This window comes from Musca autumnalis, unplaced genomic scaffold (assembly GCF_047663935.1).
Source record: "Musca autumnalis isolate F117 unplaced genomic scaffold, ASM4766393v1 scaffold_1, whole genome shotgun sequence".
Taxonomy (NCBI): domain Eukaryota; kingdom Metazoa; phylum Arthropoda; class Insecta; order Diptera; family Muscidae; genus Musca; species Musca autumnalis.
This window is the reverse complement of record NW_027411644.1, coordinates 143,003,843-143,020,663: the sequence shown is the minus strand read 5'-3', so window position 1 is coordinate 143,020,663 and position 16,821 is coordinate 143,003,843. Positions and strand designations below refer to the sequence as shown.

At 34.8% G+C, this 16,821-nt stretch overlaps 1 protein-coding gene across 3 annotated transcripts in view; it reads left to right on the top strand.

Moving 5' to 3' along the window:
- Desi (DM4/DM12 domain-containing protein Desiccate) overlaps nucleotides 1–16,821 on the top strand; it is a 148,691-nt gene that overhangs the window by 87,949 nt on the left and 43,921 nt on the right. For 2 of the 3 annotated variants that reach the window (XM_073956597.1, XM_073956605.1), the window contains exons 3-4: nucleotides 14,346–14,499; nucleotides 14,560–14,749. In XM_073956597.1, the coding sequence (XP_073812698.1) occupies nucleotides 14,346–14,499; nucleotides 14,560–14,749 (344 nt within the window). Of the gene's footprint in view, nucleotides 1–13,204; nucleotides 13,475–14,345; nucleotides 14,500–14,559; nucleotides 14,750–16,821 lie in introns of those variants that run through there. The other variant, XM_073956615.1, reaches the window with a different exon arrangement.

Below are 16,821 nucleotides of genomic sequence, written 5' to 3'. Positions count from 1 at the left end.
ACAACTATCTCCTTCGCACTGTACAGAAAGATCATACGGTTTTCGAGAATGATCAAAAAACGAAAAAAGTCTTAAAATTTTACCTTTGACTCCGAATAACTTTTTTGTACTTTTAGGGCGTTGCTTCTAATGGCTAAAGCTAGCTCTCCGCCAAAATTCAGCTTTGTGGGAATGTCTATTTTGAGTGTACTATCTTGGTTTCTGAGATATTTGTTCGATCATTCAAACAGTACTCCAGTCTATAAGTTGTAGTCTGTATCGCCTGACTCGTGCAAAAACGTGTTCTTTTTTTCTTAACGTACAATTTTGCATTTTTAGTTGGATTGCACGCACTCAATCACTTCTGGTAAAATAGTAAAGTTTTGGTCTTTTTATGACAAACATGTAAGAAAAGCGTTAAATTAGGCCGGGCCGAACTTTTTATACCCTACACCACGAACTGTATTGATTTTTTCCGAATTGAGCGAAATACATAAAATTGAGCAATACCGACTAGACCTAAACCTGGATATTCTGGATTTGGATAGTTGACAACATCGGGAGCATCGTTCTATTGAGGCTGTATAAAACGTTGACCTGTACCGATAAATTTCTGGAGGAAAATTTCGTAACTCCAGCGAGGACTAAATACCAAATTTCAGTTAATCCCGTTGAATAATGTGGCTAAAACTTTTACCGAAAATTGGGAGAGACCTTTCTATGGGGTCTATATAAAACATGGAACAATCCCGCATAATTTCAGGTGAAAAGTTTTATACCTCCAACGGAGACTAAATATTAAATTTCTTCCGTTTCGATGGGATATCAATGACACAACCTTCAAAATGCCGAAAACCGGTTTCTTCAAGACATGGACTTATGCTGACAATTCTATTCTGCAATATTTTATACACCCATTGCAGTTTAAAAACTTAATTTCAGTCATATTGGTGGTATATTGAGGCCACAACTTTCAAAATACCGAAAATCGAGAGGTACCGTCCTAGGGGGGCTATCTGAGGACGCCGACTAAGTACCAACTTTCAGCCATTTCGGTGTTATAATGAGGCTAAAACCTTCAATATACAGAAAATTGGGATGTGCCGTTCTATGGAAGTGCAATAAAACGTGGACATATACCGACAAATTTCTGAGGAACATTTTTGTAACCCAGAAAAAGACTGAATACCAAATTTCAGCCACTTCGGTGGAATAATGAGGCTAAAACCTTACAAATTCCGATTGCTTCCGAATGAACATCAAGTTCCAAGAGAATATGTTTGGACACCATCTTCAGTTATATCCCTCATAAAAGTTCAACATAAGCGCAGTTTAAAGACTGTTCGAGGATCCTCTGAACATTTTTTGTTGTTGTCTCGTTTACTGCGATATCCTATTTGTCGTGGGCAAAGTCCAAGCTTCCTGACAAAGCTCAAAATACGATTTTTTAATTCGTTACCAACCGATTACAAGTTATGACAAATATAAAACTCTTTTGGACACAAGTGGTCCTTCTTGATTAATTTCCTTATTATTAGCGAATAATTATGTGAGATTCTTAAAAGATCGATTGTTATTTCTTAAAACTATGTAACATTTGAAGCAATACATTTAATTTAAGAAATATTTAAATTCTAGTTCCAATAAGTTGCAAGAACTGAGTCCAGCATAGTGTTTAATATCATCGAATCTAAAAACGCCCACTCGTACAATTAAAAAATGAATGCTTCTTCTTTAACATTATACCGAAAGTAGAGAATACAGCCGAAACAACAATCATGTAATTTTTTCGACTTAAAGTGTTATATCACGATTTAGCTAAGAGTTTGCCGATTGATTTCTGATATCGGTTTCTGAGATATTTGTTTGTTTTGGCATAGCCCAAACATGAGTTTTGTAGCCTCATACAGTACTGCGAGAAGGATTCTGAGTATATGAGTCGTAGTCGGTATCGTCCGATTTTAAATTTCTGAAGTTTATAATTGTCTTGCACAGACTCTATCACCTCTAGTAAAGAAAATATGGCGTTTTTATGGCACAAAATAATATTTTATTCTTAGGCTATAGACACAATATCTAGATATATAGAAGTGCAAGCTGCACTCGCGGATTCGAGTTATTCTTCTTTTTCGAGGTATTTAATTCATAGAAGTCGAAAAAGGGGTTATGATCGTGTATAACCTCCAACACATTAAACCCGAATATAACTTAATTCGTCCTACTCGCGAATAGAGTTATATAGGGATTGGATTATGAGGAATACCAAAATGTAATCTAAGATCTTCGAAATACTGAAAATCTTGTGATAGCAAAAACAATTGCAATTCTCTGCCGTTGTAAAATTCTGGGGTATACCATTCAGTTGACCTACATGATTAAAAACTTCGATATAGTTCATTTTCAATTCTAAATATACGAGGACTTATATTTTATACTCATTAAAAAATTATAATTGTACCCTAAATACTATTAAATTTATATACTCTGTTTCAATATCTCATATAAAATCAACGAACAAACCCTTTAAAATAGCTTTACGTAATATTTCAAAATTTCATGATTTTTAGTCAAGTTGCCAAGGTGGATAGGTACGCTACGACCGGTACACAAACACTAAAAAATATTTTAGTGAAACTGTACCGGAGCTCAACGAAAATCTTACTGTACCGACTGCGGTACACAACGATTTTTAGTGTACCGACTGCGGTACGCTACGATTTTTTAGTGAACCGACTGCGGTACAGTACGATTATCATAGTGTACCACTGGTCGGTTCACTAAAACATAACGTACCGGTAATGTACCGTTTTTGAGAATAAGGGCAATAATAGTAACTAAAATTCAAGATTATATAAATTAGAAGCACGAATGTGGTAAATTCAGACGGTATACGAATTTTGAGAAATAGCTAAAATTTCCAAGCAATATATACATATTTTAATTAATTCTATAAGAAGTTTTAAGGGAACCACCCTCTATTATGGCATTAGGTTTAAAACCCATATTATTAATGTACGTATTTCTATTTACTCGCTTTGAGAAAATTTAATTATGGACTCATTAGAGTCCTTGTAGTCAATGTACATATTAAAACACAGTTTTTTAAATATTATTTGTTCCCTAGTTAAATAATTAGACAGTTTTTACAAGTAAAAAGGGGCGATAATGCATGTGTCATAAAACCATTTCTATGAATGGAAAAAGAATAACGTTAATATGTTGGTGTCATAATAATTGTTCCACAATTAACCTAAATATACTAGTTAATCACATACACATACATATGTTCCCACAACATCCCCGAAGGACAAGGGAGACTTCTCTTATATCAATGAGTGTACCCCGATTCATATTAGCTCAATGATATGGGACCTACTGTTTATTGCCGAGTCCGAACGGCGTATCCTAAGACACCACTTGTAGAGAAGTTTTACAAGCCTAAAATACTCAGGAAATGTCGCCAACATCACTGAGGGGTATTTTGCCACCGTTGAAAATTTGATGTTGCCTGGCCTGGGAATCGAACCCACGACCTTTAGCGTGCAAGGCGGGTGTGCATACCATTGCACCACGGTGGCACCCATTGGTGTCATAATGATGTTTATTTGCGGCAAAAGTCAATTCATAAAAAGGTTATGTTTGTTGTCCAATCCACATGAACAAATAAAACAGCCACAGTCGGATCACTAAAGATTGAGTCTCCAGCTAATATATTTTAAATTTTTAGTATGTTTATTCTGGTTAAGTTTTAATGTTGTTATGTTTGAATTATTTAAAATAAAATTGCATAAAACATAAAATTCGTTTGTAATAGGTAACAAAACAAAATGGTAAGAATATGAGAATAATGCCTCAAAAACTCAAACTTTAGAGGGCTTCTTCGTAGTGGTAATTTCTGCTGGTAGAATACGTTTACGTTTGTCCATAATTTGGATAAGAACAGCTCTAGATTGGCAAGTGTACTTCATTTATTATTATATTTAGTAAATTTTTATTTTTACCCATATGCCGATTTTCGGTATTTTAAATATTTCTACCACATTATCCCACCGAAATGGCTTAGATTTGGTATCTAGTGTCCGTTGGCGTATGTATAGTTCCTATAAGAATTTTCGGTACAGATCCACGTTTTTATATAGCCCCCATAGACCGGTTCCGCCGATATTGGTTATTTTGAAGGTTATAGCCACGTTATCCAACCGAATTAGTTGAAACTTGGCATTTAGTCTACGTTGGAAGTATAAAATATTCCGACGAAGAATTGTCTGCACAGGTTCACGTTTTGATATGGCCCCCATAGAAAGGTACCGCCCGAATTTCGCTAATTTTAAATAGAAAATAATAATAAAAACAATTATAAAATATTTTTTGCAGTTTGTTGCAGCTAAAACTTTACAAATTTGATAAGAAATATATGTACTAAAAATAAAATAAAAAATCTACGCGCCATCCTTCGACACTCCCTACTAAATAGCTTTAACAAAGTACACAATTTGAAAGAAAATCGGATGTCACGTGATTTACATATATGTAAAATCCGAGTTACAATAAATAACATATTATATAAAATATTTTTTACTCACCTGTCTTCACGAAATGTTAAATACAATAAAGCTTTAAAATTACTTTGTAGGAAGACTGCATACGACGATCGCAAATTTACTACTAAAATCTATATATATATAAAATTCTTCGAGACTGCCATGATGTTCGAAATTAAACTCCTCCGAAACGGCTGGACCGAATTCGATGAAATTTTGTATGTCGAGTTTTTAGGTCTGAGAATAGGTTTTTAGCTATTTTTTATACTGGTCAGTGGAGTGACCAGGGCACCTAACCCACAAATTTTTTTAAGAAAACCTGAAATCAAAGATAATTTTGAACGTATTGTTTGAAAATTGATTGCAATACTATGGTAATAACTGTCTTGATCCTTAGTGGTCATCTCGGAAGTGAATATCGCGGTCAGCCCAATTTTTTTAAAATGTATAATTATAGGTAATATGCTCAATTTTAGTAAGCGTGACTAAAAAAACGCTTTAAGCACTGGCTTCAATAATTGGGAAAGCGCGATCAACCCCACATTTTGGAATACAGTACAACCCAAATAACGTTAAATGTCCCTTGCCGAAATTCCAAAAAATCGATTGAGAAATCAGGCAAAACATAATTTCAAAGATGGTTAAATAACCAGAACGTCTAAAAAATGTACATTAGTCACTAAAGCGATGGGCCAGCAATTCGGTGCATCTATAACCTATCTAAATGTATATAGGGTTCTTTAAGACTGACATGATTTTCTAAATTAAACTTCCGAATCGGCTGGACCGAATTGGATGAAATTGTGTGTAGGTTCATAAGGTGGTAGAATACCGATAATGGAGGGTGTGGGGGACCTCCCCAACAACGGGTTTTAACAAGTCGCTAAATATCAGAGATTATTAGACGTATTGGTACTTAATACAATTGCAATTGTGGCCTCTGCCATTAATGGGCGTTTTGGAAGCAGAATACCGCGATTGCGTCCAATTTTTGTAAGCAAACATGGCATGAACATTGACTTCAGTGCTTGGAATAACTCGATCAAGACCACGTTTTTTAATACAGCAAACTCTAGATAAACCCAATAGCATTTTTAAGTCATTTTTAATGAATCACAGATGTTTTCATGTTTAGGAGTGCAAAATAATAACGTGTTCAATGAAACATCTCTCTGTTAACAAGAAGTAAAAACGACGTTAAGTTCGACCGGCCCCAACTTTTATGCACACCACCATAAATTATATTGAAATCAGGTTTAAGCCATTCCGGTTGAATAATGGGCTAAAACATTCAGAATCCCCAAAAAATCGGTACCGACAATTCTCTGTTAAAATATTAGATTCCTCCAAGGAAGACTAAATACCATATATAGCCATTTCTGTTGAATAATGCCGCTAAAACCTTGAAAATATTGAAAATCGGAAGGTATCGTTCAATGAAGGCTACATAAAACACTTCTACCGAATATTCTATGCGGGAATGTTTTATACCCACAATGAAGACAACACACCAAATAGCCATTAGGTGGGATAGCCATTTCGATGGGTGCCATAGCCATTTCGGTGGGATGAGACTAAAACCTCCAAATTATCGAAACTCGGGAGGTACCGTCCTATATGCCGATAATTCTCTGTAGAATTGGTTTATACCCCAAAGGGAGACGAAATACTAATTATAGCCATTTCGTATGAATAATGTGGCTATAAACTTGAAAATACCGAAGATCGAGAGGTACCGTTCAATGAATACTATTTAGAAACCTGGACCTCTACCGAATATTCTATGTTTTATACCCACACTGAATACTAAATACCAAATTGCAGCCATTTCGGTGCGATAATGAGACAAAAACATCCAAAATATCGACACTCGGGCGGTACCGTTCTAGGGTAGTTCTAAAACGGGGACCTATGCTGATAATCCTTTACAAAAATGCTTTATGCCTGTAAGGGAGACTAAATTCCAAAGTATTGTGATTTCGGTAGGATAATGCTGCTAAAACCTTGAAGATTCCGAAAATCGGGAGGTCAGTCGGTGCTATATCAAAATGTGGGCTGATATAACCAATTTTCAATACCAAACATGCTACGAGAAAAAATAAAAACTTCTGTACCAAATTGAAAACCTCTATGTTAAATATCGCGAGCTGTATCTTGATTTCAACAGAGAGACAGACATCGTTATATTCACTTATTTTTTATGTTGATCACGAATATACATATACTTTATAGGTTCTCCGACAAATATTCCGATGTGTTACAAACAGAATCATAAAGTTAATTATACCCTTCATATTATGGTGGGGGCTTTAATTAAAGTAATTTTATATTTTACATCTGGAGATACCATTGCATGAGGGTTATACCAAAACGTCGATTTATCGTCAATTCGGTTCGAATATCTAGAGGTGTCAATATTAGATACATTGTAGATAGATTACTAAGCCTCACACGAAAATCCAAAACGACGGGCCAGCAACGCGGAACCGGGTCAGCTAGTATATTATAAAAACCAGTCCATAAATTGTGAACAAAAAATTAACCGTTATTCCGCTTTGGCTGATGTAAAACTAATTATTTTAACTGTCGTTAGATTCTGCGGATACCTTAGATCAATACTGCACCAATAATTTTTAAATAGGCGTATGTGATTTTTTTCAGTTTTGGCGCGCAATATCGGTATTTTTTCCACTGTTCGTTTGGCCCAAAAAACATCAATGTGACACCAACTCGTGCCTTATTACTTTATACAAATATTTTGGATATACATATGTATATAACACAATTATGGGGTCAATTTATAAGTCTTCCATAATAAAACAAAAAACCATTAAACATTTTACATATTACAGATATGTATATTATTTTCATTGTTCCAACAATACGAACTACGATTTTTCACTGCTTCGAATTTGTCAGTGGTACCACAAAGTAACACGCAAAATTTCGTTGATCGTCCACATTACCTTGCTATGAATAGATTTTCTGTTATTGGTGCCACCAATAATAATGATTTTGCACGAGGGGACTTTTGTCGAAAATAAATATCCTTATGACGTTAATTAGAAACCGTATACTGGTGTTATGATAAATACATTCTATAATGAAAAAATCATATTAAAATTTTTAATTTGGCTACAAATACTTTTAAATCTGTAAATAAAAATAGCTTGGAAAAAACCTTAGTGATGGGCGATCACCTTTGGCGAATACTGTTCACTACAAACAAATAGATGGGTATTTTTTGTTGGTACACGTAATTTTAATGTGGATTGTATAGCAAATATTACATTTTTCTGAATAATATTTTTCCAAAAAATGCTAATGACATCAAAATAGTAAAATTATTCTTTACTCATTCATGTAAATGGTTTTATAATTCACGATTTTTCACCCTTTTTGGATATCATAAATGTCTAAGTACCTAACATGGTAAACAATATTATGTTTTCTAGTCATTTTCTCAATATTTATAAACGATTAAAATGTAATTAATTTATACAATATTGAATTTTATTTATTATACTTGCCTTCTTTGCCAATAAAGCTTATAACAATTCATATTTCCTCATAAATAAAAACACACATGTGTGGTACATTACCGGTACGTTATTTTTTTAGTGAACCGACCAATGGTACACTACGATATTTTAGTGTACCGATCGCGGTACGCTACGATTTTTTAGTGTACCGACTGCGGTTCACTACGATTTTCGTTGTGCTCCGGTACGGTACGCTAAAATATTTTTTAGTGGTTGTGCTCCGGTACGGTACACTAAAATATTTTTTAGTGATACCGTACCTGGAGCGGTACGTTATTTTAGTGTACTGTTTCTTTTCGAACACTGACAGAAATATTGGTCTTATACTAACCTTGTATAGGAGTAATTTCGTTTCAGCCGATAAGTATTTGTTATGAAACAATGTAGCAAAGGATCCCTTTATTATGTTAACTTTCCTTAGGTTTTCCCTAGCGTGATTATTAAATTATAACAATTTATTGAAGTTAACTCCAAGATATTTAAATGAGTTTTCAACTTTAATTTCGTTCCTTTGTTTAATTTATTTCGGCTTAATGTCAATAAAAGAATTGGTATATTTTATTAATTTCTTTTTATTTTCCAACTAGCCGGCCCGGCCCGCCTTGCTGGCCCCTGAAACAGTTTTATGTTACCTTTTCTTAAGTCGACTGTGTCGTCCTTGTACCTTTTTATAATGTATACCTGATAAAGCTATAGCTATCAATATGTTGCCTTCTAATTTAAAGCTATCGATATGTTGCGTTCTAAATTTCCAATAAGATCAAAGCTTCGTTATGCATAACATCTGGTATTTCCATTGATTTTTAGCATATTTCAGAAATTGGGAGTGATCGGGTCTTAATGCTAAAATATGTAACACGGGTTGGGAAAACGGACACGTTCGTAAGTTTATATAGCCTATTTCCGCCAGTGGCCAACCCTGTACATCGTCTGAAAATGAATTGGAAATTGGTTCAGAAGTTTTGGAGATATAACGTATTCAAAAAAATGGGCATGCTAAAAGTATTTTAAAATAAGGAGGACATGGGGGAGGTACCCCGTCCCCTCCGATTAAAAAAAATTCAATTCAAAAAAATGTATAGCCTATTTTCACCACGGGTGTTCATGGGTCACTGTACATTCTCGGAAATTTTAAAGAAAATGGACTCAGTACTTTCAGAGATATAACATACTTAACAAAGTGGGCATGGTCGGGTCCTCCCAGTAGATTCTCTGTCATTTTCAAGAAAATCGGAAATCGGAAGAAAATCATTTTCTTCAGTTTCGTGGTAAATTGTACATGCTTATCAAGCGAATTCAATATATTTAAAGTGTTTTCAACTTCCGTTTTCTTCAATATACAAAACAGATCGTCCACGTATATCGTTAGCAGTTTCGGTTTTATCTACAATTTCTCCATTGCAGCGTCCAATAACTCCTCCATTACAATATCCGGTGACGCTGGAGATCCCATAGGAAGTCCTTTTAGCTGTTGGTACACCTTGTCATCATACAAAAAATATCTTGATTCTTTTATACAAAGAGTTTGTATTTCAATGAAGTGGTCCTTTGGTATATTTGTGTGTTCTTTAATTATGTTCCATTTGTCTGTGATTGTCTTCAAGGCTAAATTTGTAGGTATGCTAGGGAATAATGATATGACGTCAAATGATAGTAAAAGTTCGTCTTCTTCAATCATCGAATCTTTAATTCTGCCTTTTAACTCCAGTGCATCTTTGATATTATAAATAGAATTCTTCGTCAAATGTTTTAAAATGTCTACCATATATTTTGAGAGTTCATATGTAGGAGAATTTATGGATGAGCAAATCGGTCTTAGAGGAATTCCTTGCTTATGAATCTTAGGGAGGCCATAAATTCTTGGAGCTACAGCTGTGTTAGTTATCATTTTGTTTTTATCGTATATGTTTATAATGTTCATCTTGAATAATTTTTCGGTTAATTTGTTGTTTTTGGTTTCTAGGTTATATGTTGGATCCCGTTTTAGTCTTCTATATATGCAAATATTTTGTAATATATCCTTCATTCTAGTTTCGTAGTCAGTTTTATACATAGCAACAGTCTTTCCCCCTTTATCAGCATTTAAAATTAAGACGTCATTATTTTGTTTTAAGAAGTGCTTTGTTTTTCCCACTGTGTCAATAATAATCTTGTCCGGAGACACACCAAGGAAGATCGTTGGTGAATTACACAAACAATTTCTATAGCCTTATTGTGATTACGTTTTATCGCGTATGCCGACACTTCGGAGTGACTTCTGAGTGACTTCCAAGGCGATTGGTTACATTTATTTAATGATTCAACACATTTGAACAAATATAGAACATTTTCTATCTGATGATTTTATGAGGTGCAGTGGTAAGCATACTCGCTTTTCACTCGGAAGGTCCGAGTTCGCCTCCCAAGCAAAAAAAACATCACATTTTTAAAATGACAAAATAAATGTAGGCGGAAATTACAAAGAATAATTTCTCTAAAAGAGAAGACAAATAAACTAAAATAAAAAAAATTAAAAAAATAAAAAATTTAAATAAAAATAAAAAGAAAAAATATCTTTTTTTTTAATTTCTAGAACTATCGCGGAAATGATCTTCTAGAAGTGTCGCTGGAGTGACTTCCAAGACGACACGCCGGCGTGGTTCATTTCTTCACAACGGAGGTCACTTCAGGGTGACTTCTGCGACTATCGCCGCGACTGTTTTCATCGCCCTGGGAGACACGCCTAAGTCACTTCCGCGATAGTTTTTGCTTGCAGGGTTAGGTGTAATAAAAGGAATATTGATTTTGTTGTTGATAATGCATGTTTTGGTCCCAATGAAAGGAGCCACTGAACATCTATGTTAGTGTTATTCGTAAACCAATCGTTGTTATGAGTTATGTCGAGTTTTTTTAGTTGTTTTTATAGTAGGCTTTGATATTTGTTGGTGTGTCTGGTTTTGTTACAGTTGTTGTAGTTATCACTAAGAAGATTTTCGCTCTCCATGTTTCTGTTGCTTGAGACAATGTAGTTTTGTTTTTGTACAACTATCTATGTTTATGTTGTATTAAAAGCTTGAGTATTTTTATGTGGTAATTGTAGTTGAGTTTTTCTAATGAAGCTAACAAATTTGGCGGTATTTTCTCGTCTGCTTTGAATATGCTGTATGTGTTTTTTTGTATTGTATATGAAATTTGGTATAATGCCTATGTTTCTGCATTTTATTATAAATGTTGTCGACGCTGTCAAAGACGATGTTCGCCTGTCAGATTTTGAATACTGTTTTGTTTTGTCGATCGTTTCCGTGAAGAAATAATTTCAAATTCTTCCTTTGTGGAACCACGAACCGTTTGCATTTTCCGGATGCATTTCGTAAGGATAACGCTTTAATTTTCGCCACATTGATTTTAATTCCCCAATCCAAATAAAAATTATTCACTTGCTCAAGGTGAGATGATACCTGACGGAGAGCTTCGGCGGGAGATTCATGGCTCGCGTAAAGTAACGAATCATCGGCATATAATATTCCCTTCGAATCACCGAACTCGTGAGGAAAATCAGCTATAAAAATATTAAGCAAATGAGGGAAAAGTATTGAACCTTGTGGAACGCCACATGTTATATCCCCATAGACGACAATTCATTGTTATGCAAAACACAGAATTTCCTATTTAAAAAATAAAACTTTGGACAAGCTTGGTCAAAGAAAAAATGTTTTACAATCGTTGAATCCCAGTTTCACCCTTTCATAATTCGCGAACTGTTTACATATTCTATATGACGGAAATTCTTTAAAATTAGGTGTTTTACGAGGGATCCCATAATGTCGACCATTAAAATTAATTTACGTGGAAGCTGTGTTGACATCAATGGAGAAAAATGGTTGAAGACAACAAGTTTTTTATGTTCAATTCCGATTTCTGGCTTAACCATACATTTTATAGACCTATGCCCGAGGAAAGACTCAAAGAACACTCCATGTAAAACATTATACTAGTGTATGATTGTTAGATACATATATCCACTACATCCACCTAAAATTGATGCTCATTTTGAAACCGAAATTTCGGGGGTTTTTGATTTTTTAATAATCCGAACGCGCTACAAGATAATATTCAAAACTCATAATAGGATTATAGAACTTGTGATTTTACGTCGTTCAATGTATATCTCATGAGTGTGCTCCGTACAGCATCCTAGTAATTGCAGTCTAAAGGCCAAAATTTGATACGTGAATTTTCTTAACAAATATTTTTTGGGTGTAAAATTTATAAGCATCGTTCAATTTCCTTTGAACCCCTCGTGAATTTAGACTAAACCGCGATTTTCTTTGATTTTACATACATGGAATCATTTAATTGCGATTATAATATTTGCGAAAAAGCATGTAATAAATGTCATTACCAAAAATAGAATGTGGAGGCACATCCGCGGTTCTTGAAGAATCCATTTGAAATAGGTGTATATTGACGTATTTTTGATGGGTGCTACTGACTAAAACATCGAAATATGCATAGATATTGAAAGAGATTGTATCCAAAATCGATTTACTTCAAAATTTTTTATTATTTGTTGATTTTCGGGAAAATAAAAATGCATTTTGTAAATATGTATTTAAATATCTACGAATAGATATGGAATGCTGTTAACGATTTATGCATACATTTTCTCATAATAACAAATAAGACATTTTTAATTTTTTTCTTTATATGAGAATAAAAACCGCTATAACTTTTGTGCGCACCGGCCAATTTTGTGAACGGATTTGAAACCCACAGTTTTTCCTTTACCTGTATAACAAAAGTCGTAGATGTGTTCGCAAAAAGTTTTAAATTTGTTCAAATGGAATTGCAAAAGAAATTTGTTTTTTAACATATACTTTAGGTCAATATTTAGCATAAAAACAATAATCAACTTAATTAAAAATCTTACAGATAACCTTCGGCCTAATGAGGTTAACATTTCAAATAAATGCCGATTTTATTTTGTTGGTGTGTCATGTACCAATACACGTTAAGAGTAATATACGTTTTCGTATTGATTTGTGCCTGACTATTTAATTAAAATTGTGTATACGAATTAATGTCTGTTATTTAGTTCCTTATTTAATACCTTTATTTGTCCTTCTGTATCATCAATATTTGTCATCGTAAGTATGTATGTATTAACAAGTTGATGGCGGAGACGCTGGCAACCATGTAACTTTGTTGTCGAAGACCAACTTAGTAGTATAACCTAGTGTTATACAAAGAGGACATTGTTTAGTATTTATTTCAAAAGGTTCCGGTGAGATCTTAAAAGTCAGTTTAATTTTTTTAATAGTGTCATTTTTGTTAATTCCATTTCGAGTTAACCTGTTGTGAACTAAGAGGCACATTGAAAAATTGGGAATCCACCGAAGTCCCACACATTCAACCATTATGCTACGTTTCGCGGTATGATTTTTTACTGTTTAATATGTAAATCATAGTTATAATAATAAATAAATAAAAGAATTAATACAAAGTCATAAGCGATCGCGTATTAAAGTGTACAATGACATTATGCAACACGAAAATTATTAACCATATCCTGATAGAAGACAAAAAAAGGGAAGCCATGGGTCTCGCCGTTTTTTCCTATCTCATCAACTTTCGCGGTTACAGGCCTCCAAAGGTTTGAGGCTTTGATGTTAAAAGGGGCATTTTGTCAGGACTATATCTTCTAAACCGTTTGGAAATTTGAATTAATCTGAGAGACAAAGTTGTACAACATCTCAAAAAGAACAAAAAATTGTGAACACATAAACTCCACCAAACTTTATCTTCTAGGTCATAATCGTCAAGATGTAATTTCTTTTTAAATTTTTTTTTCCTCGGGTTTTGGTCTACAGATATCAAACAGGTCGAATCTGAAGCAAACAACCTTCTACAAAAATGTGCCTTAGATCCTAATAAACATCTTTTTAGAAAATACGAACTATACAATAAAAATTTCGCTCAAAATGAAATGTATTTTCTAAAATCAAACAATTTCAGGTTTATTTGTGAATACTTAAAACATGGTTTAGACTATACACTTATACGATGATTAAGTGGATTTGCTAAATCAAGCATAGTCTAAACGGAGTATAAGAAATTTTCTCAAGCATTATTAAAAATTGATTGTGGATAATTATTTTTATGATATTGTTCTCATTTAGTACATGTTGAGTAATTATTACAAGGAAAGCGATTCTACATCATTAACAAAAAAATGTTTTAGTTTTGAAAGTTATTTTTTAATAGATGGTCAATAAGTAATTTTTATAATCCCTCTTTTGCTCAGAACTATCCGTCTACAACGGGTCTTGCAGCTTACAACCCGATTAAACTGGACTTGGGAGGAGTTGTTTTAGGTACACTTGTGGGAATTGGAGCAATAATTATAATTCCCAAGCTTTTAAATGCTTTCCATGGTGGTTATGGAGGTTATGGAAGAAGTAAGTTAAATTCAACAATATATTAATATCGATCGAGTTGTAACAAATTAATAATTCCAGGTGAAAATGATAACGATTTATCTCAAATATCTAATTTCATAAATAAAATAGATGACGTGCTGGGTCAAAATAACATAGACTCGACTAGCTGCATGCAACGCGCTGTCTGTAGTTACGTACGATCCGCAGAATACAATATGAAGAAAGGATTGGGTGATCAGATGGACGAATTTGTTCACATCATAACAGAGTAAGACTTTTATAAAAACCTTAGATATCAATTATAGATTAAAATTCATAAATTTACATATTTTTAAAAGTTTTCTGTATAATATAAAAATTTCGATGTTTTCGATTCAGAAAGTCTCACATTTAAAATGACACAATGTATTTAGGTGTAAATCACAAAACAACAGATATATGACATAATGAAAACCAAGGTTAAATTTTCCGAAATTTGCCATACATGATGGCTATCATTATACCCTCCACCATAACATGGAGGGTATAATTAAATGTGTCATTTCATTTGTTACTTACTTAGTTGGCCCATTACAGAACATTTGTTCCATAGACCGAACTAAGAAAAGATCTCCATTTCTCTCTGTTTTTCGCTTGACTTTTTGGAATACCGCGCCTTTTCATTTCTTCATCCACTTGTATGCTCCATCGAAGCTTAGGCCTGCCGATTCTGCGTGCACCGCCATGTGGCATGTATTCATACGCCTTTTTAGCGGGTTCATCATCGCTCATTCTCATGATATGGCCTAGCCAACGCAATCGTTGCATCTCGATACGTTTAACTATATTCTTGTCTTTGTATAGCTTATATAGCTCGTGGTTCATACGACGTCGATATTCACCGTCAACGCAAATCGGCCCGTAGATCTTTCGAAGAATTTTCCTCTCAAACACACCAAGCACTGCCTTATCTGCTTGCGCAAGTACCCATGCTTCGGAGCCATACATTAGCACGGGTAGTATCAGCGTTTTGTATAGTGTTATTTTTGTTTGACGAGATGTGGCTTTGCTTACTTAGACCATAGTAGCATCTGTTGGCCAATACAATTCTTCTTCTTATTTCACAACTGATGTTGTTTGTTGTGTTTATGGCAGTGCCGAGGTAGACGAAGTCTTTAACTACCTCAAAATTGTAGGTACCAACTTCCATAGTTGGTCCGAGCTCTATGGACGCTTTGCGCGTCGACACCATCAATTTGGTCTTTTCGCCGTTTACCGCCAGACCCACTTTCGCAGATTCTGCTTCGACCTTCCTAAAGGTATCAGTTACTTCCTTTACTGATCGTCCCATGATGTCTATGTCATCAGCATAGGCAAGTAACATGTGGCTATTGGTGTAAATTGTGCCATTTCTTTTGACATTTGCATCTCGTATTACCTTTTCCAGCAAAATGTTGAATAGGTCACACGAAAGGCCGTCTCCTTGTCTGAAACCTCTTTTGGTACAAAATTCTTCGGAGAGGTTATTTCCAATTTTAACTGAGGACCTAGTATCAGTTAAAGTCATCTTGCAAAGCCGGGTGAGCTTTGCGGGGATACCAAATTCAGGCATTGCGTGGAATACCTTTGATCGGAGGGGACTGTCGAATGCTGCTTTATAATCGACAAAAAGGTGAAATGTGTCGATCTGCATCTCTTGGGTCTTCTCTAGGATTTGCCGCAGGGTAAATATCTGGTCAATGGTGGACTTGCCAGGTCTAAAGCCACATTGGTATGGTCCAATTATTTCGTTGACTATTGGCTTTAGTCGTTCGCACAATATCCCTGACACTATCTTATAGGCAATAGGGAGAACACTTATGCCCCTATAGTTGGAGCATACAGTCTTATCTCCTTTCTTGTGGACGGGACATAGGATGCTCAGGTTCCAATCGTCGGGTACGCGTTCTTCCTGCCAGATGGTGCTAACTAGCTGATGCATACCTTATCAGCGCGTCGCCTCCGGTTTAAACAGCTCGGCTGGTAAGCCATCGGCTCCTGCTGCTTTATTATTCTTCAGCCGGTTGATTGCTGTTTTTACCTCATCTTGGCCGGGCGGTATACATTCTATACCATCTTCTGGGATTGGATCTGTGGTATCATCTTCTTCGCTACTATTGGATACCAGCAGATGGGAGAAATGTTCCTTCCATATCCTGAGCACGCTATCTGTATCTGTTACCAGATTACCTTGCTGGTCTCTACAGGAGGATGTGCCTGTACCAAAGCCATCTGTTTGATGTTTCACTCTTTGGTAGAATTTTCGGACTTCATTCTGGCTCCTGTACATCTCGATTTTTTCACACTCCCGCTTTTCCATTT